Raw genomic sequence first — 27,825 nt, forward strand, 5'->3', positions numbered from 1 at the left:
CAGTGTAGTTGTATCTTCTGCTGTTCTGCGTGCTAAGCATGACTTCCTAACTCTGAAGGTGGGTTTCTCATGCACCTAGAAGCAATTAATTATGCAATACAAACCTACAAAATGAACATGTTTCAGTATACCATGAGTACACCCAGTAGCGCCCTGTGCAATCGACCATTTTGTATCAGTAAATACAGTGTTTTAGTAAAAAAAGCACAAAAGGGGAAATGGAGGGTGAATAGGTGTTTATACTGAAAATTTGATTTTCTCCTTTCATCTCACTCTTTGGACCACCTCAGGTATCCTCCGTAGAACAATTTCTACAAAATGTCAACACCCAGATGCAGCGTGGTGAAGACTACGACAAGCTTCGCGCCACCATGGACCGCATCGGGGCCTATGACATCCTGGAGCCAGGATCAGAGGAAATTGAGAAGGTGAAGGAGCCAGGGATAGGGAATGTGGGAGGGGGGAGAGAAAGCAGAACAATTCCCATATAGCCCACACTCAGAAACCATACTATTCCAAGCAGACACAGCAATGAATGAATGAATGTAAAATGAATCTCTTTTATCCTTTACTACCTTTTGCTCAACTACACGGAAGGAGCTAATTATATCAGGTTAAGAGCACCACTCTGGTCAGTCACACATGGCAAGAAAACACTTCAAGCATAGGCCACCTTGCAAGGCTTCCCCCATGGGCAAGTGCTATTCGTCTTTAATGTACTCTTGGATCTCGATAGGGGTGTGGGTCCATAGTTTTCCCTTGTGGGGTAGTACACTATTTGTCCCTTAATGTCCTTTGGCACTTTGTTAGGAGTCTGGAGCACTATATAAAAGCAAATAAAATGTTATGTTAAGTTAGTAGTGATTTATAACGCACGCAGCTACTCGGAAGAGTGTCCCGGCGCGAGCCCAGAGAGAACGTGAATAGAGTACAGAAGCAGAAGGAAACAAGCTTCATTGAATAGGAAAGTTTTCAGTTTTTTCCTAAACTGAGTAGGGTTTGGAAGGCAACGGAGCTCCAGGGGAAGAGAGTTCCACAGCTAAGCAGCCAGATAGGACAGGGAACTGCCCCCCTTTCTTTTGAGACGAATTCTGGGTGTGGAAACCAGGCACATGTTCGATGAGCGCAAGAGTCTGCCAGGGACATAAAACGAGAAACGTTTCCTCAGATACGCCGTGTCATTCTCGTGGAGCGCTGCATGGGCCGTAATCCAAGCCTTGAACATGACCCTTGCTTTTATTGGCAGCCAATGCAAGTTATGTAGAGGTTGCCTCACACTAGTGTGTTTGGGTAAGTCCAGCAGCAACCTGCAACTTATCCATTAGGTAGCCCGAAGACCCACATACAATGCATTAGCATAATTGAGACGTGAGGTGACTAAGTCCCGGACTACCATTTCTTTGGTGGGAAGAGGCAGTAGGGGCAAGAATTTTCTAAGAAGCTTCAAAACACCGAAGCAGGTGCCTGTCAGTTTACAGATCTGGGAGACAAAGCTGAGTTTTTCGTAAACCCAGATCCCAAGGTTTTTCACTGGGGGACCCGATGGGGATGGGCGAGGGGAATCAGCAGGTCAGAAGTCATGCCAAAACAACGAAGGGAACTCCCCAAAGAACAGGATCTCTGTTTTGGTTTTGTTGCATTTCAGCTGGGCAGACGTAAACCAGTTGAACACAGCAGACAGGCAGGTTCAGACATGAGAAGTAATAGTCTTGTGCTTTTTCCAGGTGAATAAAAGCGGAGTATCATCAGCGTAAGCTACCACTTTAGCTCAAAGATCCTCGGTTAGCTGGATTAGAGGGGTCATATACAAATTGAATCACAAAGGGCTCAGTATAGATCCCTGAGGGACCCCTGTTTGCAAGGCTTGAGTAGTGAATGCAAAAGGGGAGATCCAAACGTGTTGGGTTCTACCATCAAGGAAGGACTTTAACCATTCCCAAGCGGCACCAACAGTACCTAGCCTTTGTAATCGGGCCAGGAGAAGAGCGTGGGGGACAGTTTCAAAGGTGGCAGATAGGTCCAATAGTACCAGAACTGCCCTGCCGCCAGCATCGAACGTGTCCCGGATGGCCTCCGTAATTTCTACCAAGGCAGACTCAGTGATGTAAAATAAAATACATTCTAATGGAGGCAGACAAGGGGCATTAGAGGTTGGAATGAAATAGCATCTACATCATTCTGGGACTGGACTGTGAAGAGATGGCAAGGTCCTGACACTGACAGTTTATAGATGGGGTAGCCTTGGGCCCGAAATATAATGCTGGTGGACTCAAAAGATTGAGAATGTGAGCAAGAGTGGGAGGAAGAACTTGTGTTTTTTCCTTATTCTTTGGTGTCCTTATTAAAAGGCGCGTACAATGTCCTTTAAAGAAAAGTCAGCAATGTAATTGTAACTTTAGTTGCATTTACATAGTGCTTACTACCCCGGCGAGGCCTTGAAGCGCTATCCAGCAAGCAGCATTCAACCCAGCAACTCAAAGTTAGTGGTTAATCCATTGGTTTGGAAGATGACTGTTGTGCTATCAATTAATTCATTCTATGTATTTACTCTTATTTCTTTGTGGAAGGTTAAGTTAATAGGAGTTAGGTGTGATCTTAGTGATGAGGTAGGCAAGTTCATGCAGATGGGTGGTGGGATTGATAGATGAGGGAGATGAGGTTTGGCCCTGTTTAGTTGCATGTACATAGTTTAAAAGAAGGAGAGGTTGTGATCTATGAAAGAAAGAGGAGGAATGCAGGGTTTGTGGCTTTTTGTCCTCCCAATATGAAATGAAGTGATGCCATGCGAGCTATGGCACTGATGCCATCACAGGAAGTGGAACTGGACACATCTTGACCCCACTAACATGACAGGAAGTAGCATTTCATAGCATGAGTCCCTGATGCCTTCACAGTTAATGACCTTAAAGTGATTAATTATGTAAACTTTGATAAAACAGGCTCAACAAGTCCCTGAAATTAAAACATTTTCATTTGTCTCCAAGAAGTAGATATATTGCTGCTCATCTTCAGATCAGCCATAACCATGTTCTTCCCACCCCTCCACAGAAGTTGAAAGCCTATACAACCCTGGACCTCACCTGCCCCATCTCCGGGGTCGCGCCTCACAATATCCGGCAGCTGCTCAAGGAAGGACCCCTGAAAATGAAGGAAGGCAAGGAGGCAAGGGTGAGTATTCTATCTGTCTGTACAGTGGACGTTTGTGCCACTGTGTGGGATGCACATGTTTGGTTCTAAATCGACCGGCGTACACTCTACATGTATGGCTCAAAATGTGTTCAGTCTGCATAAGCTAAAACATGTGCCAGCTCTGTGGGTTTGTTGTGATATAGGTACCTGTAAGTGCTGAACCACTTCCCTTTCTACACCTGTGCAGATATTGACTGGAGTCTTGCACCCTCCTATGGCACATGCTACAGGAAGTGCCAGGGAAAGATATCTGCCTTTGCATCTGTGTTTTTGTACTTTGGAATTACAGATGGGGTATGCCCCTGCCTCAAAGTACAGCATGTTGGATAATACATCCTCATGTAGATTGCACCTTTCAGCAGCCTATTGAAACCGATTAATACCAAACCTATAGCATCCGACACACCTACAAAAACCAATCGGATGGCCTGGCTCTGGTCTGGAATCATTTGGCTGCTTCTGGTGGGCACTGTAAGCATGCAAAGGTTCAAACAAAAACCATTAGGAGGCTTGTGAACGTTGCTGCAAGCAGAAATTGACTGTGTGGGGGTGTATACCTTTCTGCATAGTTTCTTCCCTTTAGGAGGTATTTTGCATGAGGTTAGTTACTGATCCTACTTTTAAGTATTGTAAACGTCACAAGAGCAATGCAGCATTTTCTCTTCTCATAAGTTATAAAGGTGGAATGACATTGATGCCATAGTATGTTGTTATCTACTTTCAGCTGACAAAGAAGCTAAAAACCAAGACTGAACTTTTGCAAACACAACCACCTTATACCAACCCTAAACCAAGAGTGAACTTTCAAAAAGACAACCTCCTTAAACCAACCCTAAACCAGGACTGAACTTCTGCAAACACAACCACCTTATACCAACCCTTAACCAAGACTGAACTTCCGCAAACACAACCTCCTTATACCAACCCTAAACCAAGAGTGAACTTACAAAACGACAACCCCCTTAAACCAACCCTAAACCAGGACTGAACTTCTGAAAACACAAACACCTTCTACCAACCCTAAACCAAGACTGAACTTCTGCAAACACAACCACCTTATACCAACCCTAAACCAAGAGTGAACTTTCAAAAAGACAACCTCCTTAAACTAACCCTAAACCAGGACTGAATATCTGTAAACACAACCACCTTATACCAACCCTAAACCAAGACTGAACTTCTGCAAACACAACCACCTCATACCAACCCTAAACCAAGAGTGAACTTTCAAAAAGACAACCTCCTTAAACCAACCCTAAGCCAGGACTGACCTTTTGCAAACACAACCACCATAAACCAACCCTAAAATCACTCCCCTTCTCCCAGAGTATAGAAGACCAGCGGCACTGAAACCAGGGCTGTGGGAGCTGCAGCAAGCACCTCGTAAAACTTGAACAAGTTTAGCTGGAGAATGAACAATAAAGGGACCCATCAAATGGTTTCCCTCTGGCAGAGTTTGTTGAGTTTCCAAAAACACTGTCAAATAACCACTATGACTTCAGAGAGGTAACATTATTAGCTAGCACCACCACTCCAACAATTGTTCCAACACCACTGTGCTCAAGTTTTAGGTCCACAAATGGTTCACAAATCCTACTGAGTCCAAAGGCCTAAATACCTGCACAACCCGTTCCCCCATGTTATACTTCAACCTAACTTCCACGTTCGGCAATTGTACTTCTAACCCATAAAACAACATTTAAAGAGCTGAAAAACAGAGCAAGATCTTTGGGAGACCAGGGCGCCAAAATGTGGAATGCACTTAAACCATACCTGAAAGGTAAACCAACCTCCAACTGGTGCAAGAAAACAAATTAAAATGTCCCTTTTCAATCTTTCATTTAAACTTCATTGTAAGCAAATCGTCAGTTATAGAAAATTGATTGATGTGTATATATAGTATGATACACAAACGAAGTGACTGAAACACTTGAACTCCCCAAAGAATTAAAATATATTTCCACTGCACCACGGCTTCCACCTTACTCAGGAAGTTAAAGAGTGTTTGCTCAGCGGATGCTATAGCATATTAGAACATTGGAATGTTGAGCCTTCGGCTCGGGCCTTTAATGGCTGGTAGAGCCCGACTGCGGGCTGTAAGGCTGCTGTAGTGTAGTGCTCCGAAGTAACTAAAGGTAAGGGTAGCATCTTATAAATGATGAGCACAGCAAACAGTGACAAACCGCCTAGATTGAGCATTGAGCAGCCTTGTAGAAGGATACATTAGTCATTTGACTAGGAGAAGCAGTTTACAGGCCACATGCCTCACCAGCTCCCCCAAAACACAGCCTCCAGCTGGGGGATGATATGCCATGCTAAGCCCCGGTGGCCTAACCTCCACATGCCATGCTGAGATGGGTTTACCAAGGCCCTGACCTACTATTCAATACTGATCAGTCCTGTGTGTGGACGCTCAGTCACTTCTTTTTCCCTCAAGTCCCAGACTTTATGATCCCAGAATCCTTTGCTGTGTTTTATGTATGTATATATGCCAGCCTCTGGCCCGCCAGTGTTTCCCCAGATATTTGGACTACCCCTTTAGTCAGGCAGTGGGTTAATATCTCAAGGCAGGACAACATTAACATGTTATCAGTGGGCAAGACCGGGTATGGAGTGGGAGGGTGAACTTTGACAGATTTACTTGATGTAATCAGAGAGCTACCATGTCAACATGTTGACTGTCTCTATTCAATCTTAGCTATACTGCTCACTGAAAAGCTTTACAGGACTTCAAGCCTCAAAAACACTCTTTTGATCAAATTAAGGTTTGGCACCTATCGCTCTTCAACTGCCCTCCCTGCTTGTCAGCTGGTCACCAGTGCTTAATTTGTAAAAAAAAATGGCGTGTGTGTGTGTGTGTGTGCGTGCGTTTATATGTGTGTGTGTATATGTGCGTGCACACGCCAGGGCTCTCATCTGGCGGCCTCTGCTGCTTGCACCACACATTGCCCCTGCCAGCGCTGCCAATGATCACAAACAACACAACTACTAACCGTCACACTCCTACAAGTGTAACAATTCGGACTATTTCACGCCACCAAAGCTATAAGAATTGCTTGGGCGGCAGGTAATATTCATTTTTAATGTATATTGAATTAATAATTTATGTGGTTGAGGTCATCTCCAAATTAGCCAGACGGTGCCACCTTGTGGCAGACTGTCACAAGTGACGGGTATGACAAGTAAGTGCCAGTGCTGAGCACCAGAAACCACCTGCTTGAATTAAGCAATGCCTTTCACCCACTCACAATATCAGGTGAACGCCCTTCTGATAAGTATTAATATGTTTTGTCCCTAAACAAGTGAAGAGTTGGTCATGCAGGTCCACGGGCTGGACCGGTGTGCGGCTCCAGATGTGTGGCTGTGGAATAAGAATGCATACATATACAGACTGGACATCTGAACTGTACATGCTGTGGATCTGCATATATACCTGCATGCCGTGGCCTATATATTTGCAGATAGAGACCATTTGAATCCAACCTGCAAATGTAGCCTGCTTGATTACAGTAGACACATGCAATTTTGGAACTAGGCATGGGTACTTTGTACATATATGCAGGTATGGACCAGACGTGTATTACTCATATTCAGGCATATATGGACCTCACCTCTCCACTCCTATAGTTATAGCGAGAGTGAGGAGCCCAGGTACAGCCCCAGATATACGGGAAGCATCCTTTACATCGCGGTGATTACACCACGATGCATTTACAACGCTGCCATTACAAAGCAAGCATTACATCGACTTGCACTGGCGGGCGCTATAACCTAAGGAATAGTAAGATTTACTATTCCAATACCTACCTTACTGTACGTAGACTGGTGTTGGAATAGTAAATCTTACTACTCCTAAGTTCAGCGCCCTTCAGCGTAAATCGTTGTAACGTTTTGCGTTGTAAAAACTGCGATGTTACATACCGCGATCATTTTGATCGCGTTGTAACATCACATATTCCATATAATCAACTTAATCTGCGCACAGGTCACACATACACACAGGAAACAGACAACCCACACATACTCCAATGGACAAGTTGTCAAGAAGAGCTGCATACATAAAGAGGTGGACGAGATCTGTATATGACCTATCTGAAGATACCGGTCAGCCTCCTTATGGAGCATCCACAGAAATGCATATCCCAACTAACTAATGTCTATCTCTCTCTCTCTCTCTCTCTCTCTCTCTCTCTCTCTCTAGATGGAGGTCCATGGTTTACTCTTCACGGATACCTTCCTTATCACCAAGATGCACCGGAAGACGGAGCTGGCCAAGGTGGTCCGCTCCCCGCTCATGCTGGACAAGACCGTAGTGCAACCCCTGCGAGACCCCAGTATGTACTCTGGCATTGCACCTGGTACCCTATTCCTCTTCAAACCCCTTTCTTTTAAGGTCCCAATCCACAATCGCTGTCCTAGGCCACCAGAACCTGTCCATGGTGCTGTCTCTCCAGAAGCTCTGCGCTGTGTATGGCCCTGTAACTTCAGAAATCTATCCCTGCCAGGACGCTATATAGTACCTGCATACATACAGATCAGGAATCTGAGTCCTTAAATATTATCCAGATCCAGTGGATCACTTTCTATACTATTGTAAATCCCTGTTAATGTTTCTTTGTTGGTTTCTTCTAGTTATTGCCCCTTTCCTTCAGTGATGTTCCACTCCTCTCTTTCATTTCCCATCACAAAAGCTGTGACCTTGAACATGTCTGTTTGCCCCTGCACATCTTCTGTACTTGTGGCTAATAATTCACTTTTTTTTCAGGTAGCTTTCTCCTCATTTACCTCAACGAGTTCGGCTGTGTGGCACTGGCACTCAGCTTCCAGTGTGCAAGTGCCCCCCTCTGCAAGGAGTGGACGGATAAATTCACAAGTGCACAGGTGAGGTGTGGTAGGGCCTGTGTCCCACCCCTAAACTAGGAGGCATGGGGGAGATGGCAACATGTGGACACCAGACATGGTGACATTTAAAATTATCAACTTCTTGAAACTTGAAGGCCATAAAAGTAATCTGCCCCTGTAGTGAGACCAACTATTGTAAATATGTACATTTCTTTGTATATACCTTAGTGTGGAGGCATATTCCTATTTACTGTTCTACTGTGTACGCTTTGCATTGTACTTTATTCAGAGGTCATTTTGCCCTACCTGTCCTTGCCCTCACTCAAAGGCTTATTTAACAGATGCCATTTATAACCACATTGGGTTCTGTAAATCCCCCCCCCCCCCTTCCAGACCCAACTATTCCCTAATCCACCGAAATGAAAGCTGATCCTCCAGTGCAACATTTTTTATCAAAATATTACTTGGTGCTTCATGTTAAAAATAATAAGTAAATGGAGGGGGTGAATCTTACACTCCTCTAGTTAGGAGGTGAGGTGTTGGCAAATTAACCCGGCGACCTCCCGTACCCAATTCCATGATAAAAACATAATTTTCTCTGGGTATCCAGAGCTATGGAGGTACACCAATTTGTCCCATTCACATAAGGCTTCTCCCAGAAATATTCAAACATTTGGTGGCTCCAAGTGGAAAGACTGCCCAGTTGCCCAGAGAGACTGATGAACAGTGGCTATGTGAAAATATTGATATTTTGAATAACACTCTGACAGAAAGAAAAGGATATAATGCCAGTGACGGCGAAATAGTCCCTTGGTAATCCAACAATGCTTCCATCGGAAGTTGATTACTATACCGTATGAACGAGTCCCACATGGAACAGCCACACATTCTCCGCTAATCGGCGGAGCAAACACGGCAACGCAGGGCTTGCCAGGATCGACCAGTCATTTCCCCACTACATCCTTCTGCTCTGTCCTTTTCATTCGTTGTGTATATAAACACATGGGCAAACCAATGTGTCAACAGAACCTGGGTAAGTGATTACCTAAAACAGTGGTTCACTGTGGATCAATTCCCATTGTGCCCCAATAAGCTCCCTCATCACCAGTAGCCCCATATGGTAGCCCACGCTGGGTTTCCACCACTACCATGACATTTCTAGCTTACACTCATCTTGCTGTCCTTCTCACCTTCCTCAGGAGTCACTCAAGACACTGAAAGCTGAAGAGATTCGTCGCCAGGAGCAGGAGCGCCGGACCCTCTTCCTATCCAGTGACTTTCAGAACGACCTCGCAACCTTGGACAACAGTAGCCTCTCCCGGTGGAGCGATGACACGACGCAAGATGCCAGGAGGTAGCTTCAAAGTTCATTCCCTCTTTAAGCTAGGCACACCCCTCAATACCCTGCCAAAACTGTCCATAATCCACATAGGCAGCTTTCTATATAAAATGCTTCCTTTAACATTGACTGTCAAAGGTCACTGAAGAGCTGGTGTTCCCTTCCCACGGATAAGGTTGCCCTATATCCAGAGGGGAAGTATAGGGAACTGTATTTTAGCTTTTTCCTATCACCGGAGTGCAAAGTCTGTCCAATTGAGTTCAGGGAGTGATTCAGTTATTGAGAACTTAATTCATATTTCGGCTCATGTCCACGCTGCCATGGATCTGTGGCAGCCAAGTGCCGCGTACCCACCAACTGGCATGGTATGTGAGCAACATTTTTTTGTTTTCCTAAGAACCACTCTAGGTTTATTTTTGGATAGCAAAGATTCATGTTCCTGACAAACTGGGGAATTTCTCCTACACCTGGGGATATTTTTAGGATTTTTTTCTTCCCAGTTGTGAATCAGAGGAAAAGGGATGGCATGGCCTCGAAGGCTTGCCCTATAGAGGATGTTACTTTCATCACCATGTGAGTTGGCAGGGTATTTCCAGCGGTGGAACCAGCTGTGGTGAGTCATTGAAAAGACTGCGCTTCTGGGTGAACCGCACATCTGTTGGTTTTCAATGGAAGTCCTGTTACCACTGAAGTCTAAATGAAACCATACATCCGCAGCTGGAGTGAGTTAGGTCCGGCTGGGGTTTGCTATGCAATATGTCTTGCTGTGATTAAAGTTAACTTCAGTGAGTGTCGGGAACGTGCAATTCCAAATGGAGTTAAAATACATGGAAGGATGAGACTGTAGTAAAGAATTGGGGCACTGGGTTGAGCGTGTTGGTGGATTAAGAGATTGTAGTTCTTAAATCAGTGAGCTGAGTAAAGTGTGTGGTGAGATTAATTGTTATCTAAGCTTTATCGAATGAGCACAAAATATAAGACTCTGGTCTTATGTGTCTTATATGTAGAATATAGGTATGTATATATTATGTAAGACAGAGGGCGATAGTGACTTTGTAGTCCTTGTTCGGTCCGTTTCCATTTAAAGAGACATTTTTGTTAAAAACTTTGGCACTTTTCAAATCTCCACGAGAGTTAAAAAAAAAAAAAGACCAGTCGATTTGGGTTCAGCGTGGCCAGTTTCATGCAAATTTATCAAAATGTAAGGGGTCAAAAAATGGCTTTTCCCATTTTGATTCTTTGTTGTTGTGTACAGAACAAACAAAGCTAAATAAAATGACTCCAAACGTGGTGTGAAAGTAGAACTTTACTCAAGGAAGTGCCTTTGCCTCATTTGGTGTAAATGCATTTAATGGGGACTTTTTAGGAAATTAGAGTTTACAAAATGTTTTATGGTGGGATTGGAAGGGTTTTTAAAAAATAGCGATATTATATCTGGACCATTATTCTGCCGTTGGTCCGGGAGTCCGGGTTCACAGACCAACTGCTAACTAAATTACAAAAAAATGTAATCTGATTGGATGATGGCGCATTTTTCTCATCATGCATTTCGGCTCTGTGGACCAAACGATCAATGGAGCCAAAGCATCTGATTGGCTGGCAGCAACTCAGAAAATTATGTTGTAGCGGCCATTACAGGACATGCGGTTTGGTCCCTCTGGCCTGGGGAAACTAATATACAAAAGCCTTAAGGGAATAGGGACAGCATCCCTGACCCCCCGCAGCCCCTTAGAGCTCAGGTGGGGGGGGGGGGGGAGAGAAAGAGGGCAAGGGGATTCCACCCAGACAAAATAAATAAATATAGATTTTACTGTGAGTTTTGTGGGCCCCATCATTATTTTTGGGGACCCTAGAAAGGCCCTGAGGTTCGCAAACCCTGACGAAGGGTCAGTGAACCTATGATAATCGATCTCAGACTCTTCATGGGCCTCCCGCAGTGTTCTTAGTTCCGCAACTGGGAAGTGAAACACTTTAAGAACACGTGGCGGGGTCTGTGAACCTATAAAAATTAAAATATTAATTAAAAACTAAATTAATTAAAACAAATAAGAGACCAGACCCCCTTTGTCAGGAAAAGGCCATGATTCGTAGGCACAGTGGGTACAGGGCTTGTCCATTGGCCGGGCCCTGCAGCTATCTCCTGTGGCTCATGTTTGCGGGCCATGTGTGGGCTGAGTGCAGGGAGCCGCTAATGACCAGGCCCTGTGACCAGCCCCCGCATTGCATTGGGTTCAGGGCATGACCAGCGATGGTTTTTTAATATATCCTTTGTAATTGCATCTATCACATCAAAGGCGAGGTCATGAGCATTGAATTTGTTGTGAGATTTACGGTTTTTCATGACTTTTCCGGGTCCTCTGCCGCGCAGGGAGCCTCCCCAACCTATTCAGGGGGCCCCTATCCTTCAGGGGTCCCCCATTCAGTTCAAAGTCAGTAAATATCTTTCAGATGGAAGACTGAGGGGCCACTCCTCACATTTTGCAGGGGTGCTCCACCATTTTGCATGATGCCAGTGGGCTGTTGTGTGCATTGCATTTGTTGAGTGAGTTATAGTTTGCATGGCTGTTGTGTGAGTGAGTGTAATAATTAGACGTCATCTCTTGAGCCTGAACTTATTTCTCTTCTGTTTTCCACCTTCCCTCTGCAGTCAGTCTGAGTTTCCAATTGCCATTCCACGCCTGATTATAACAGAGGATGACCAGACCATTAACAGTCGAGTGAAAACTGGTGAGACCAACTCATCCAGGACTGCGGACGCTAGCAGCAGTGCAGACGAGCACTCGGAGGTCTCAGACCCTGGTTATGGGACACTTCCCCCGCCCGTGGGATCCATGCGGCCAGATGATATGGAGGTTAACACATCCACTGACGTTGTCCTCAGACAGCAGAAAAGGCACCAGTCACTGCCTAGCGAGGACCAAAGGATGACTTTATCCACTTCAGACCTGAGACACAGGCATCTCTCTGAACCATTTGATCTCATTGAGACCAGTACAGCATCTAGTGGGAAATCTCCAAAACCCAATCGGGAATTACGGAGAAGCATGCCGCTGCTTTCCCACATAGCGCAGTCTACTGTGCCCAAGACATCATTAAAGGTTCATGTGACCAGGTTAAGACCGCTCCCAAAGTATACTCTTTCCACACCCAGACCCTTTCTCAAGGCCCCCGAGGCCTACCGCCAGTCTGATCCAGAAGAGGAGAGTTCCGACTCCAGCTTCACAGCTCGGCCACTCTCCAGAGCCATGCGGGGACCAAGTCTGGTGATAGAGACCCTTCGGCGTGCCAAGCACCGTGAGACCAATTGGCGCCACTCATTGACAGACTCTGTTGAACTCTACAGTGACAGTCAGTCAGATATGTCAGATGCAGAAGAACTGGAGGTAGAGGCTGGCAGTCCCAGAGTAGAGTTTAACCGGGAAGGGCACGACAAAGTCATTCCCAGGGAGCAAGACCTCTCCAGACTCTCCCTGCAGGAGCAGGAAGGGGAGCAGAATGGACACACCAGAACTGTTGAAATAGAGTTGACTGAGGACCTTTCCAAACCTAGGGACTCATTACAGACAGGTGAGGTGGTTAACGTAGAGGATGATTTTGTCTCAGCGGATGAAGAAGATACCCCATCCAATGGTGCAGCGTTTAATTTTGAGAGATCAGACAGTCGAGACTTTCAAGATGACTTCGACACCACTGAGGCTGGAGTAGTGGAGGATCCAGTAACTCCGTGGCTCCTAAGTCCCAATGAGTTCCTGACAGACACGAGCCTGCTAAATCTCTCCCACATTGTCACGGAACCCTTGCTGACGGAGGACATCTTTTTAGACATTGTACGAGATGCCAGTCACCAGCGTCGCCGAATGACCAAGGCGGAGCTTCGACGGATCCGCAGCATCAAGATCGATAGTACAACTTCTGTCTCGTAAGTGCCCTGGCAATCTTGGGGAAGGGAGGAGGAAAATGAGGGAGAACCTGTGACTAAAAGAGCTCCAAAAGTTCAAGCAATAGGAATGGGTGGGCTAAGTGAAAATTAACTTACCAGATTTAGTAAGGAAGAAAGAAATGTGAGGTGACCGAATAGAATTTAAGAAAACTTCACTGGCAATCATAGCCTCCAAAAGTCTGTTGTGGAAAGTGCCATCGGGCATTTCATATATAGTAGCAAAATGCTACGAAATATTTGTCTAATAGCAATGGTAAGGAAGCACCATTAGTTACTACTAAGCTAAGCTAAGGATTAATGCCAAACTCTGTATGAAGTAGGGTCAGTGAGATTGGGTTCCGGTCAGGTAAAAGAGGAACCCATGAGCAACATGTTTCAATTGCGACTCCAATCAAATAGCCAATCCAAAATACTAATACAGCCAATTCAGATATCTTCAAATCTATTTTATTGCTCTAAACCATGCTGAGTTCTAGTATAACTCTACATGGTAGGAGGGGACACTGGGAGTCATAATGTGGCTGGGGGAGTTGCTGTTGCTTTAAGCCGAGGTAGTCTTGAAAGTTGATCTTTAGTTCCTGATATAGAGGAGTAGTAGTAATGTTTGTAGCAAGACCATCATCCAAAAGATTTTGAAGGTTTGTGGTCCAGTGCAAAAGGAGTGGAAAAGATTAGACATAAAGAAAGAGGTAGTTATGGAAAGGGAGCATGGAACTTCATTCACCAAAATACATGTGGTAGTTTAAATGACGAAGCGCCTGAGAGTCTGCAGCAAACACAGGTAATCCAGAAGTAAACACCTTTGACAAAAGTATGAGTAGAAGAGTTTCCCCCATGAACTCTTCCAAGGGGCCCCTCACTTGTTTAAGTTAGGGACCATCAAAATCCAGCTACTCATCGGCTATTGCCCAAAAGGCCTGTACTAATAGGTATAATGTGGTTGTCTCCTGATGGATGAATTAACACCATTATAGAGAGGAGTTAGGAAAATAAGGGATCTGGGTCTTAAAGAAAGCGGAGATCCTCTGTATGGCCCTTATATAGGCTGAAACATGTCGACCCACTCTGATGCTGAGGTAATAGGCAGTCCAGTGCATTTCCATAGTTTTAACAATTCCATAGGTCCAACCTAAACAAATGGAAATTCTTTGGTTTAGGACATAGGGGTTTTCATATCCTCTATATCCTGGCTCCATAGACGCCCACACTCAAAAGTACTCCTTGCAACACCAGGGATTCTATTCACACCTAGAATGATCTCAGGTGAATAAGCCCAGACATTAATGAAGAATGACACCGGGGTGGGGGGGTTGCCATGCCAATACATTTTTTTATCAATTCACCGGTACTACACATATTGGGAAACACAGTATGGATAAGGGCTCCCAAATGATGGGTATTTACAATGAGTCTTTGTGTCTCTTTGAGACCAGTCATATTTGTTTTTTGTTTCCTGGATGCACCTTTTAACCTGCAATGACATCAGAGGATTGACTGAATTCTCATCCCTCGCACTTTCTCCATCTCCTATTTGCTGATGAGAGACTAAGGAAAGGGCAGGTAGAGGAAACAAAGAAAATCAGGGCCTAGGATCCTATTTACCTTCTATTATATTCCTCATGCTACCTTCATTAACCCTAAGAACAAGAGATAAAATGCTCAGTCTTTCAGTAAATCTGAGTGAGTTGGGAGTAATATTAATGGGGCACCAACCACCCCAAAAACCTTCCTTCATCTGCACACGTCTCCACAACATTTCAGCAGGAATCATTACTACCTTCCCTGTTTGGTGTGTTACTCAATACTAAGTTATTAGTACTGTTACTTAGCCTCAGTTTGAGCAAAGATTGGAGGTACTAATTGAGAACCTTGTAACTTTTTAGATCGAGTCGGCAACCTGATTTTTTGGCATCTTCACCTGTCAAAGGTTTGAGGATCATAAAGATGCAATGACCAAATGGATTGCTGATCTGCTAGGAGAAGGCGGTGGCTCTGGGTGTGCAATATTGATTTGAACCTTTAGACAGTGTGCAAGCAGGTCCGTTGGCGAATGAACAGCTGAAGTCGCGATTTGTAGCCAGTGGCGAGTTTGTCTGCTGTAGTGAAAAAGGATGTCATTACATATGGTGGCTGGTGTATGGTTTTCTGATGTAATTTCTGAAATAGTGGAAGGAGTCTGGATAGCAATTAAGAGATGTAAACCTTGAAACCCCATTAATCCTCAAAACCCATGTATGAATTAATTTTACTGAAGAGGGAATGTCCCTCGGAAACACATCCCCTCAGTCTAGTGTTTTGTTTTTAACACAATTATTACTATTACAATTATTAACATCCTTTCTTAACATCATGGATGTTATGAAGGAATTTGCCTCTTCATTGAGTTGCAAGGTTGTCTCCAAGCTAGTTCAAGATGTTTAGCATTAGTTCTACTGTACATTGTTTAGGACTTTTGTAGAATTTCTCTTTATAGAAGCACAGTAGGACTGACCAACAATAGTTAAGGAAACTCACTGCAATGCTTAGAAACATGAGTTAGAGTAATTAGCATGTAAATGGACTTTCCTCACACTTGATGTAGTCATATAGGATCTTCTGGTGCGAACAAAGTAACGTGTGGTAGTTTCAGGCCCTTCTTCCGGGTCCGAAAGAGATCTTGAAAAATCCAGCAGAGTTTCCAGCCAGATATGAATAGTCGCCCTTTCTTGCTTTCCTAATCTCTACAAATCATTATGTTCACTTTCAAGGAAAACTGGTTCATCTGCACTATATTTAGATCCTAAATTCTGGCAATCCTGCCATACAGGACTTTGCCTGTCCTCTTACTGTGAGACGAAAGGAGAACAGTATGGGCTAAGGATGTTCTGGCTACAGCCTGACCTTGGCTCAAATTAATGGGACACACTTGGGTTCACAGTAGGATGATCCATTTCAAATTAAGATTTGGAGCATGATATAAAAATAGGGAGAGAAGAATTACTTGATAGTAGGCCAGGAACATCTTAAGGATTTTGAGGAACCTTGGACAAACATATTTTGGGGTGCCTGGGACAAACGTATTCTGGGGAGCCCTGTTCAGAACAGTTTTGAATTGATGATCCAGCTTCAGCTCTTTCATGCCATCTTTGGTCAGGGCACTGGCAGTGCACATGCACACTGGTCCATATTCTAAATGTGTTTTCAATCTAATATTTAGGGATAGGGAACTATGTTTTCAATATTGTGCAGCAGCAACTCACTAATATTACTGCAAATAATATCTGTGATATATGAACATGTGAGGTCCTGTTTTGATCTAAAAGAAACTTTTTTTATGGATGTTGTGTGAAACATAATCACAACATTTCTCTGCAAAATGTATTTTATAGACTCTCACACATCCACCACTTTAAAAATAAAGTAAAGGAAATTGATATTTGAAACAATTTGCCTAAGAATTATTGAAGGTCATCAGGGCAAGACTCTCTGCAGAACAGAGCTGGCTCCATCTGGGGGCCCCCTGAAAGGTTGGGGGCCTGGGCGAGAGCCCACTTTGCCCATGCCTTAAAACGTCTCTGTATTAGGCTGATTGTGTCATTGCATTGCCTTAAAGTGAACAATCAGTAGGAAAGAAAAGACTGTGAGATGTAGGACAGAGATGCCACCACCATCTGAGAACCTCTGTGAGGACAGTGCATACCCAGACTGGCTTCATGTACAGAGAACAAATACAATACAAATGGCATGATGGCAGCAACCTCTGTGTCAGCATCTGCCTTTGGGAGGGAAGCTTAGCTAGTTCCAGAAAGAGACATGAGAGACTGCAGGCTGTTGATGACTCATTGAACCCATGGTATCCACTGGAGCTGAATTTACAAAATCTGGTACTGATCATTCTGGATCTTTCACACGCACCGGGGTACCACAATACTGAATTTGACTGGGATCTTAAAAGTGAGCTATAACTGGATGATGATATGTTACTACTATTTTTTCTAACATGTATGTCTCTGTTGCAGGGAAGTGTAAGCGTGTCTCCAGTGTTACCTGCACAAGGAAGATGGAAGATATGAAATATGGCTCTTAGCCCAGCATTGACCATGCCCGCCACGTAAAGACACAAGAAGCCAAAAGTCATAACCTCATCACCTTGGTGTGGTGTCTACACACTAGAGGTGGCAGACTTTCAGCCTCTCAGGGCATGTGGACAATAAGTATGGCACGCTTCAGCCACCGCTCAGGACATGTAGGCACCAACAGTGCCACAATTCAACCTTCTAAGGACATATGGACACACTAAAGACGTGCACTAAGAAATCCCAAATTCTACCCCCTGAGTACTTGCAGACAGTAACCACGCCAAGCATCCACCATCTATGTTTACAAAGAGTTTGTCTATCTCAAGTTTACCACACCTACCATCGTGTAGATGTTAACTTTATCAAGTTTAGCTCCTCTCATGTCCACACAAGAAGCTATTATCTTTGATGCAATGGAGGTTGGTTTTCCAGCAGAAGCTTCTCCAATTCTATGTCGTAGAACCTTGGAAATCGCAAGCTTCTGTCACTTGAGTCTACGTTGTTGTTCGCCTCTTCAGCTTACAATTGTAAGGAAGAATAGAGATTCCCTATTTCAAGCTTCTCCCATATTATATTACATAAAATCTTACTAGTTGAAGGTTCTGTTTCCTGATATAGAGTTCTTGAATCTCCCAAACTTCAAAACACTGTTTTGTTAGAGGTTTAGTGCCAAACTTGCAAACCCATGGTTCATATACCCAATCACCTTCCCAAGCTTCACCCTGGTTGCTTATATATGAGATAAAGTACTCCCTGCAGTACATTATAAGGATGTTGCAAGTATCTGAGTAGTTCCATGACTCTGTAGAGGAATGAAGCCAACGACTAAGTTCCTTTATAAGAAACGGAACTCCGAGGTGACTTGCAATATTCTGATCATGTACGAAAGGGGGTACTTTATTCATTATATTACATGGTAGCAATGTCATTTTTCCCTCAAACCACCAAAATCCTTGATCTTCAGCTCTTTAGCTCTTTCATATGAAAAGGAGAATGGTTGCAAATGTGAAGCCTAAAAATAGAATATCTATTGTAAAATTAAACACATCAGAAAAGCTGTTAGATATATGCTGCAAAAACATTGAATCAGTTTAAAACATATTTTTTTTTAAAAAGGTGCAGTAGTTCGGGATGTGTAGAAACACTCAAAGATTCTAAATTTTCTATAATTACCCACCCAAGAAGTGCAGAAAAATAAACATGTTAAACAGCTGGCTTTGGCAGCAGGCTTTGTGCCGTCAGACCCGAACTGTTATAGTGTATTACAGTTGAGTTCTGATGCCTATCAATCACATTTTCTTTATTCGATTTGCAATAACCATCATAAAAGCACAGTACAAACATAAGAGTTAAAAATCCTTAGCACATGCATGAGCTACCCAGAGGCTACAAATTCACACATAAGCATGAAACACCCTTGTAATAATCTAGATGAATAGCAACAATACATTACAATTATCTAAGTTCTGATGTCATGTCCTTATAATAGGTTACTTAGTGTTCGTAAATCACTAATTTAAATATATTAGTGATGGGATTTTATACAGGATTTGCAGAATCCCATACATTAAAATGAGATTTACAAGCTCAAGCTTCCCTATCTCAGGTCATGCCCTAGGTCACCATATAAAGCGCTCTTCAAGTAACACGGTGTAGTTTCACCATCTGAAGCGGTCGTCATAATAAGTGATGTTGTCACCCCTGGCAACAAGAGTCCTTCTTGCTTAAATCGTGTGGATCACTGTCTCAAATGTTGGTCACATGAAAGCTAATGGCATCGTGAGCCATTTATGTTGGGTATTATGAAGATTACTCACACTGCCTACTCCTCGCCCCCCACCCCCCCCGCACATCTCCGGCCATGTGCACTGCTGACCAAAGTCCTTGTTTATTAAAGATAAACATGGCAATTTACTGTATTTTATTATCAAACACCCCTCACAGGTTTGATGTAATCTAGCTAGTCATACTATCTTTTGTCCATCTCTGGCACTGTGATGCCACCTACACCAGGATCCATCACCTTAGATAATACGGACACTCAACTCTAAACCTATCGTGCGCCTCCATTTTGTGTCCTATGACCCATAAACACTTTCAGGTACAGCATTGTATAACTTGTGATGGGTTGCTACGCTAAATCGTCTTACTTTAAAGCTGTCACCAAGTCATAATAAGCTCCTGCATTTCACTAATTAGATCAAGCTTTGCGGAATCATGTACCCCCAGAATATTCTGCAAGACTACTATTTTTGGCCATGTGGCTACTATTTGTAACAAAGTCCACCATTTTTGATCACCACAACACACCAAACTTGCACAATATATTATGCACAACACCTCTTGCATCTTAGTTCATGTGGTGATGCACCATACAGAGTATTTTTTTATCAGCTCTACTGTGGTGGACATGCTTGTGCCAAGTTTCCACCAGCCCATTGCACTTGGTGCCCAAAGATGCTAAACTTTCAGTCTGTGAGTCCGGTCCATCTCCTGCCATGTGCAGAAAGTCCGGGTTTGTCTTGATGCTGTCTGGTGGTCTTGACCTATGCCCTTTAACCTTCAGCCAGTTGGGGGTGGGGGGCTTGTGGGTAGCTCCTGGTAGCAATGCTTATTTGTTGCCAGTGGGGCCCATCTGCACTCATATTTGGGGACCAGCACTTTGTTTTCCTCATCAAATATTGACCGTGAGCAAAAGTGGGAAAAACACAGCAACGGCAAAGAAGGAGGAAGAGAAAAACAGGAAAGCCTGGCAGGAGGGAGCTAAAGGAGCAGCAGTGGCTGGTGTTGGATCAGAGATGTCTGGGTGGAATTCATGACTATGTAGGCTTGTTATTTAGATCGCCAAATTTGAATAGTGCTGCTGGAGCAGAGCTTTGGGTACCGGCACTCATCCTTTTACAAATTAAGCACTGCCTGACACTAAGGACTGATACTAGCAAATTCAGCAGTGACGTGGCCCTTCAGCTGGCCCTGTGTTCATCAACCCTGGGAGGAGCATTGATTGGCCCCGTTTTCAATCTCTTCTGGTTTCCACAGAATGATTGTGAGCCCTTTGTACCCCTCAACCCTCAAGAAGGGATTACAAGCATATCCACACATCTCCTCCCAAGATTGCAAACTTCCTTGTAGAACCATGGTTGATGACCTGGCTTCCTGTGATGGCGCATCTTTGATGAGATCACATCCTGTGTCTCTCTACACGTCAGTAGGAACTTCTTTCCATTTCTGGATCTCTTCTGGTTGGAAGATGAAGTCCCCTCTCCCATGATACATGTATTCTCTGTTGTTGGAGTTTGCCTGGTATCTGGGTGTACTGTGGAAACATTTAACAACCACCAACAAAAAACGAAATATATAACATATTATAAAACTATTTGGGTTTCTTTTTTAACTTTGTGCGTCTAGATTCTAAAGGCGTCCAGCTGTGGTGATTCCTTGGAGGGAGATAAAGGGAACATGTACCCACTGTTTGACACCCCTGCTCTTACTTGACATTAGATATACATTCTGTGCTCTCATAGCACCATTTCCATCTATAGCCGCAGGTGCACCCAGGGGTTCTGGCTTCACCTTACACAGGAAGTCCATTCCTTCAACATAGATTTTTAACTGAAAAGTATTCCTGAAAGCCAGGCCAATCCGGTTTGTCCAGTTCACATTTGCTCTTGACAGATCCAGTTTTGCTGGTCCTTTCTCAGTGTTGTTGCCGCCAATATCTGTCTCCAGGGCTATTTGAAGTCTTAGTCTGTTTTTTCCATTTAGCGATTTCTATAGGTAGGCTTTCTCAAACACTTGCTACTGTTTGTTTACAAACATTGTAACACTATGGCTGATGTTCTTGATTATTTTAAGAGCCCCTCGGATATTAGCTGTTGCCCAGTTGAATACCTATAGTTTTTGCTTTTATAATGTACAAGGACTTTCGTAGGCATGAGACACAGGTACCACATGAGCACCAACAGTGGAGATGCAACAATGCAACACACACACACACACACACACACACACACACACCTTAGAGACCTGCAATGTAGCTGCTATTGTAGTACGAAAGAACAAATTAATAACAACAATAATAAGAGGAATAGCACAGATGGGACCGTACACGTACACAGCGGTTTGTAACAGTAGGGGCAGTAGCAGTGCAAGCTTTCTTCACAACAACAGAACAGGTTTAACACTTGTATCTGCAAGTAAGTCAGGGCATCAAACCAACAACAACTTTAGCATCCATCACACCTACACAGTTTGCTTGGCACTGGCAGCAGCGTACGGTCCACTTGCAAAGACACCAAGTATAGCCTTGGCAGTGGCAATGCAGGCTTCCTGCTCACAGAACAGGTAGCACACATGCATTAGTAGTGCATGCTTCGCTAACACAGAATAGGTACATTATTGACTGCATCAGTGCATGCTTGACACGGGACGAGGGACAGCCTGTGTACAAGCTTCTCTCACACACTGACTGGTGCAGCAGTAAGTAATGCAGGCTTCCTACTCACAGATCAGGTTGTGCGCATGCACGATTAGCGCAAGCTTCGCTAACATGGAATAGATACATCATTGACTGCTTCGGTCCAGGCTTCACTCGCACTGGGGTACCAGGGACAGCATGTGTTCGAGCTTCTCTCACACACTGACTGGTGCATCAGTAAGTAATGCAGGCTTCCTACTCACAGATCAGGTAGTGCACATGCAAGAGTAGCGCAAGCTTCGCTAACATGGAATAGGTACATCATTGACTGCTTCGGTGCATGCTTCACTCGCACTGGGGTACCAGGGACAGCATGTGTTCGAGCTTCTCTCACAGACTGCTTTGCACGAGGTGTTTGTGACCTAACTTGCCAGCAACGTTCTTAATCTTTTCTGCTAGCCTCCTTACGCCGCTTGGGCAGGCGCGCACTTAGGGCTATATGTTTTTAAAGTGTGTCTCAATTCTTTATTAGTTCTTTTACAATTTGTGTTACCTGCATTTTTTAACCGTATTAATTCCCCCGGTCCACCGCAGCCTCTCGGGCCGATTGTTGTGGAGGGGGTCTTGAACTCGACTGGTGGAAAGAAACCCTCACTTCCGGTTTCCCCTGCTAGACGCCATCTTGGTTGGCGGTCTAGTTGCTGAGTGCTCCTATATTAAGAGGACTATGGAGCGGGAGCGCAGCGGACGCGCCAAAGGCGCGCCAAAGGCAAGCCCGTCTGCGCCCGTCTGCGCCCGTACGCACCTATACTTCGCCTCTCGCTAGGACCCCTGGTCGGAAGTAGCACGGACTGCTCTTATATGGCAGGGAAGAACTTTTGGCTATTAATTCAGGGACTACTTTATGTGGGCAGCTCCACTTAACCTAGGGGTAGAATCTATGGGTTGCCCAGCCTGTAGCTATGTCATACCTGCTCCTCCACCCCTACCACGGGTATCGGGTAGTCAACCCCAGGCCTGGCTGAAAATATTGCAGCTTAATGTGAGGTCGCTGGCCAAATACGTTTTGGAAATTTATGAACTTGTTACAGAGGAAGCGCCGGATCTGTTTTTTCTGTGTGAGACGTGGTTGAGGGAGGACATGGTAGCAGAGCCTAATTTAGCACTTCCCTCTAAATATTCCATATGCACAATCAACAGGGAGTCCAGAGGGGGAGGCATTGCAGTTATCTTTAAATCCTGCTATTCATGTCTATTTACTAAGGAGTTAATTGAAGGTTGCGAATGTGCCCGTTTCAGAATCTCCGTGAGTCCTCATCCGACACTATCAGGACTCCTGGTATATTGGCCTCCGGGGCCGGCTGCCAGGTTTAAATATGCCCTCTTAGAAGCAGTCAGTTCGCTCGCCGTGGGCACGGCCAATTTTAGTATTTTTGGGGGATCTTAATCTGCATTTTGACTCAACCCATGATAGTGAAATCTACAGTCTTTTCAGCTGGACCAATTAGTGTCTGGTTCTATGCATATAGCTGGGCATTTATTAGACCCTATATTCTCTAACATTCAGCTTTCTAAGGTGGAGACGCCTAAACCTATGGGTTGGACTGACCATGCTTTGGTAGAAATTTCTGTTCCGCTCACTGAGCCTCGTAACTCAGACATCTTACAGCCGGTCTTTAAACGTCCTTGGCCATCGTCACTAGGTAAACTTCCACCTCCAGCCTCTCAGGTTAGAAACCTTGGGGTCATCATTGATGACAGTCTATCTATGACTCAACAAGCAAACAAAGTGGCAGGTATATGTTTTACCATTCTTAAATGGTTACGCAAAATAGTCTGGATGTTGCCATCTACCACCCAGAAGACCGTGGTCAATGCCTTAGTGACATCTCGGCTTGACTACGGTAACATCTTATACCTGGGCTCAAACAAGGCAGTGATAAAACGTCTGCAACTAGTGCAGAATGCTGCGGCCAGACTGCTCTGCAAAATCCCTAGATCCGCTAGGATCACCAAACATCTTAGGGACCTGCACTGGCTAAAGGTTGAAAACCGAATTCGTTTCAAAGCCCTGAATTACCTATTTAAAATCAAAGCTGGCACTGCCCCCAAATATCTACAGGCCCTTGCTAAGCCCTACCTCCCAAATCGCAGTCTTCGTTCAGGCACAGCTGCGAACTTTGTGGTACCAAGGTTCAAACGGGCCAGAATAGGCGGGAGATCCTTTTCCTACCTGGGCCCAACGCTGTGGAACTCACTGCCTATTCATATACGCAAGGAGGAAAGCTATATGAATTTTAGAAAAAGCGTAAAAACTTGGCTGTTCAACAAATAAATGCTTTGACTGTTCTCTCTCCAGTGGTATTTTGTGTCTTGTTGGTCCGGCGCCGGGAAACCCTTTGTGGGTAGCTGTGCGCCTTACAAGTGCTATAAAATAAATAAATAAATAAAATAAGTTGAAGCTAGAGGAGTTTCATGACTTCCTCGCTGCTAACCCTTTAGGACCGCTATAAGACCCTGAGTCTGATTATGGCTCGTTTTGTGACTGGATAACTCATGGTCTTGACTCCCTTATCCCTGCTAAATGGTTTAAGGGGCAAACCACTACTACCAGTCCATGGTACAATGACTCTTTGACTTTGTTAAGGAAAGCATGCAAGAAAGCAGAACGGGAGTGGGGAAGGGAATACGATTCCTAGAAAAAGTTATGCTATCTCGCTAAAATTAAGCCGTACCATAGAGCCATCTGCAAAGTTTGTGCTGCATACTATGCTAGCGAAATTAAGTTGAGTCCTAAACCAGCAAAATGCATTTTTAAGATTCTCAAAGATCTTCGGACCAGGAGAGCTACGGTGTCTGCTACATCGTCCGCACAGCAGTGTGATGATTTAGCTAACTTTTTTGTGGAAAAGGTCTGCGCTATCTACCAATCTTTTCCCCTAGTCTCCACTCATTCTATCTCTTTGCCTTTGAGCGCTGGGTCTTGGCCGACCTTGGCAGCCATTCCCTGTATGTCTCAGGAGGGGTTCACCCTGCTGAGTGTTAAAATTAAAACTGGCTCTCCTGCCGATCCTCTGAGGCCAACGCAGTTCAGGAAGTCACTCTCTATTTTTCGGGTGCCGCTCTGTCAAATAGTTAATTTCTCCTTTTCGACTGCAATTGTTCCGGCACCATGGAAACAGGCTTGGGTGTCCCCCATTCTTAAAAAACCCATGTTGTATTCATCCAAGCCTGAAGTTTTTAGACCCATATCTCTTCTCCCTTGGGTGGCTAAGGTTGCAGAGGCACATGTCAACAATGTGATTCCTCAGTTCCTGAACTCCAACAACATCTTGGATACATCTCAGAATGGGTTTCGACCAGGTCACAGTACTGAGACTGCTTTCCTGGCCACTACTGAGCATCTGCGGTCCATTCTTGTTGCTGGTCAAAGTGCGGCACTGATCTTGTTAGATCTAAGTGCCGCCTTTGACACGGTCTCACATGGCATCCTGCTACAGCGACTAGAGGAAGCTGGGGTGATCGGGTCGGCTCTGGAATGGTTCAGATCTTTTCTGACCAAAAGATCGTTCCGAGTGTCCGTTCCCCCGTTTCTCTCCCAGGTCCATTCCATCGACCAGGGGGTACCTCAGAGCTCGGCACTGAGCCTTTCGTTGTTCAAGTTTTATGTTCAGCCTTTGGCAGCTGTCGCCAGGCAATGGAACCTCACTATGGTCTCATATGCGGACGAGACGCAGCTGGTTGTTACCTTGGCTGAAGGGTCTTCTCCGAATGCCTCTAGGTTTAGAGATGGAATGACGGCTGTAGCCGCATGGATGGCTACTAACTGCCTGCAACTGAATGCCAACAAAACTGAGGTTTTGTTGGTTGGGAAGAACGCGAGCTTGTGGAGTGAGCATTGGTAGCCAACTGCCCTGGGTGATATCCTCACGCCAAATACTGTGGCTAAAAATCTTGGGGTGTGGATGGACTCATCTTTCAGCTTTCAGGATCACACCAGGAATGTGGCTGGCACGTGGTTTGGCCTTCTGCGGGGTCTTAAGCCCCTTTTGAAGTTTTTTGATCCTACTACACGTCAGCTGGTTGTTCAGGCGACCATTCCATCTCGCCTGGATTATGCCAGCTCCCTTCTTCTCGGGGCTAATAAGGCTGAAATACTTCGAATGCAACGTGACCAACATGCTGCAGCAAAATCTTGGTAGGTCTCCCGCGATTCTGTTCTGCTGCCGGCACTATCCGGAGGCTGCATTGGCTTCCTATGGAGAAGCGCATTCAATTTAAGGCACTGTGCCTACCTTTTAAGATAGTGAACCTTACTAAGTCCAACTTGTTGAGTAATTTGCTTACTCCATATGTTCCCTCCCGCAGGCTGCGTTCAGCGGGGCAGCATCTGGTTGTTGCTCCGCGGGTTAAGCGCAGCCGTGCAGGTGGACGGTCTTTTTGTTACCTTGCAGCTAGGCTGTGGAACTCTTTGCCAGAGCAGATTTGCGGCACAGATTGTCTAATTTCCTTTAGGAAAGCTATTAAAACCTTTCTCTTTAGTTTAGTCTACGGTGGTATGGCGGCTGATATGGTTGCAGGTTGCTGTGTTGTGTTAGTACTTCGTAGTTGGAAGCGTCGGGACGCCCCTTGGATGGGGCAGCTGCGCGCTATACAAGATGCAATAACATAACATAACAGACTGGCTGGTGCATCAGTAAGTAAGGTATGCTTCCTACTCGCAGAACAGGTAGCACACGTGCCTTAGTAGCACAAGCTTTGCTAGCACAGAATAGGTACAACATTGACTACATTTGTGGGGGAGTCCATCTTATCAAAGGTACATTTTTTAAAATTATCTCGGGATCTTCTTTAACCAGTCACCGAGCTGGATCCCGCTTTTAACACTTAGATGCCAGACATTTGACCGTAACATTGAAGCAATTTCTAGATTAGTCTGTAAACTCTCCTCAAAAAGAATCCAGAAATGCTGAATCTATACATGAGTAAGAGCATCTCAGCGGGTGTATATGGTGCTGGTCTCTGGGGGTACAATAAGGTGGATATTCTACATTGCACAGAAAATACATTTTTGCATAGACTACTTTCAGTTCCAGGGGGCACAGCAGGCTCACTATGCCATGAGCCGCTTGGTATGTCTTACCTGGAAGATCATGTCACATTTCCTCCTTTATTATTGTGGGTTAAAATGTGGTCCTCCTTAGAGGCCGGTCTGATTAGATCTTGCATCTCAGACTGTGTCATTACATGGGGTAGATCAGATACAATGGCTAAGGTATTTGGAGGTCACCTTTGATAGATTGGGCATACTCCACCGTTATAAATTCCCCCCCAAACTATCGGCCTCATTCACATACCACGCTTTTAACGAATGTTTTTAGAGCATTGTATGAATAAATGTTTGGCCACTGCTCAGGCCAAACAATCCATTGTAAACTATGCCGCAGTTTTAACAACTTGTGGTTTAGAGCCGCACATGAGGTGGTGCGTTTTCCCTACACATCGTCACTGGCTGACTTTGTTTAGACCATGCACTTTGCACTTTACATTTGCTTTTCCATTCCCAGGGGCAGGACACCTTCTCGATCCAAAGCACCGCTCATTTCTTTTCGTTTTGCCCATTCTATCAAGATCCAAGACACTGTTTTTTGGTGCAGTTGCTGCTCAAAGCCAATGGGAGGCAACATAAGGATGGTTTCATTTTCGTGCAGTCTTTAAGCTCACCTGAATTCTGTTTTGCATTTTAAAATTTTATAAAATCAGTGTTTTACATCAGGAAGAGAGATGAATTTTAAGGGCTAATTCTTTTATGTTTTAGACATGATTTAGTCTCTATGACTTGACTCTTATAAATATTGTATCGCATAATTGTCATTTGAAAATTGGGTATTGTCTATGATTCTGTACGAGACAAAATGTTTAACCTATGTATTTTTATTTTATGTATGCTTTGATGGCCCCTGGCCGAGTAAAGTTTACTTTGAATTGACTTGACTGAATTTGTGCATCTTTCACTCACACTCGGGTGTACCAAGGACAG

At 44.5% G+C, this 27,825-nt stretch overlaps 1 protein-coding gene across 1 annotated transcript; it reads left to right on the forward strand.

Moving 5' to 3' along the window:
* Positions 1-290: 290 nt before the first annotated feature.
* Positions 291-27,775, forward strand: LOC147663163 (uncharacterized; the record flags this gene model as incomplete). The annotated part of the gene is made up of 7 exons (XM_086950621.1): positions 291-428; positions 3,049-3,168; positions 7,391-7,523; positions 7,955-8,070; positions 9,231-9,385; positions 12,018-13,289; positions 17,309-27,775. Coding segments are annotated over 7 exons (1,944 nt in total), but the record flags the coding sequence as incomplete, so codon positions are not given.
* Between the last annotated feature and the right edge of the window lie 50 nt (positions 27,776-27,825).

Source organism: Lissotriton vulgaris, unplaced genomic scaffold (assembly GCF_964263255.1).
Source record: "Lissotriton vulgaris unplaced genomic scaffold, aLisVul1.2 SCAFFOLD_4396, whole genome shotgun sequence".
Classification (NCBI taxonomy): Eukaryota; Metazoa; Chordata; class Amphibia; order Caudata; family Salamandridae; genus Lissotriton; species Lissotriton vulgaris.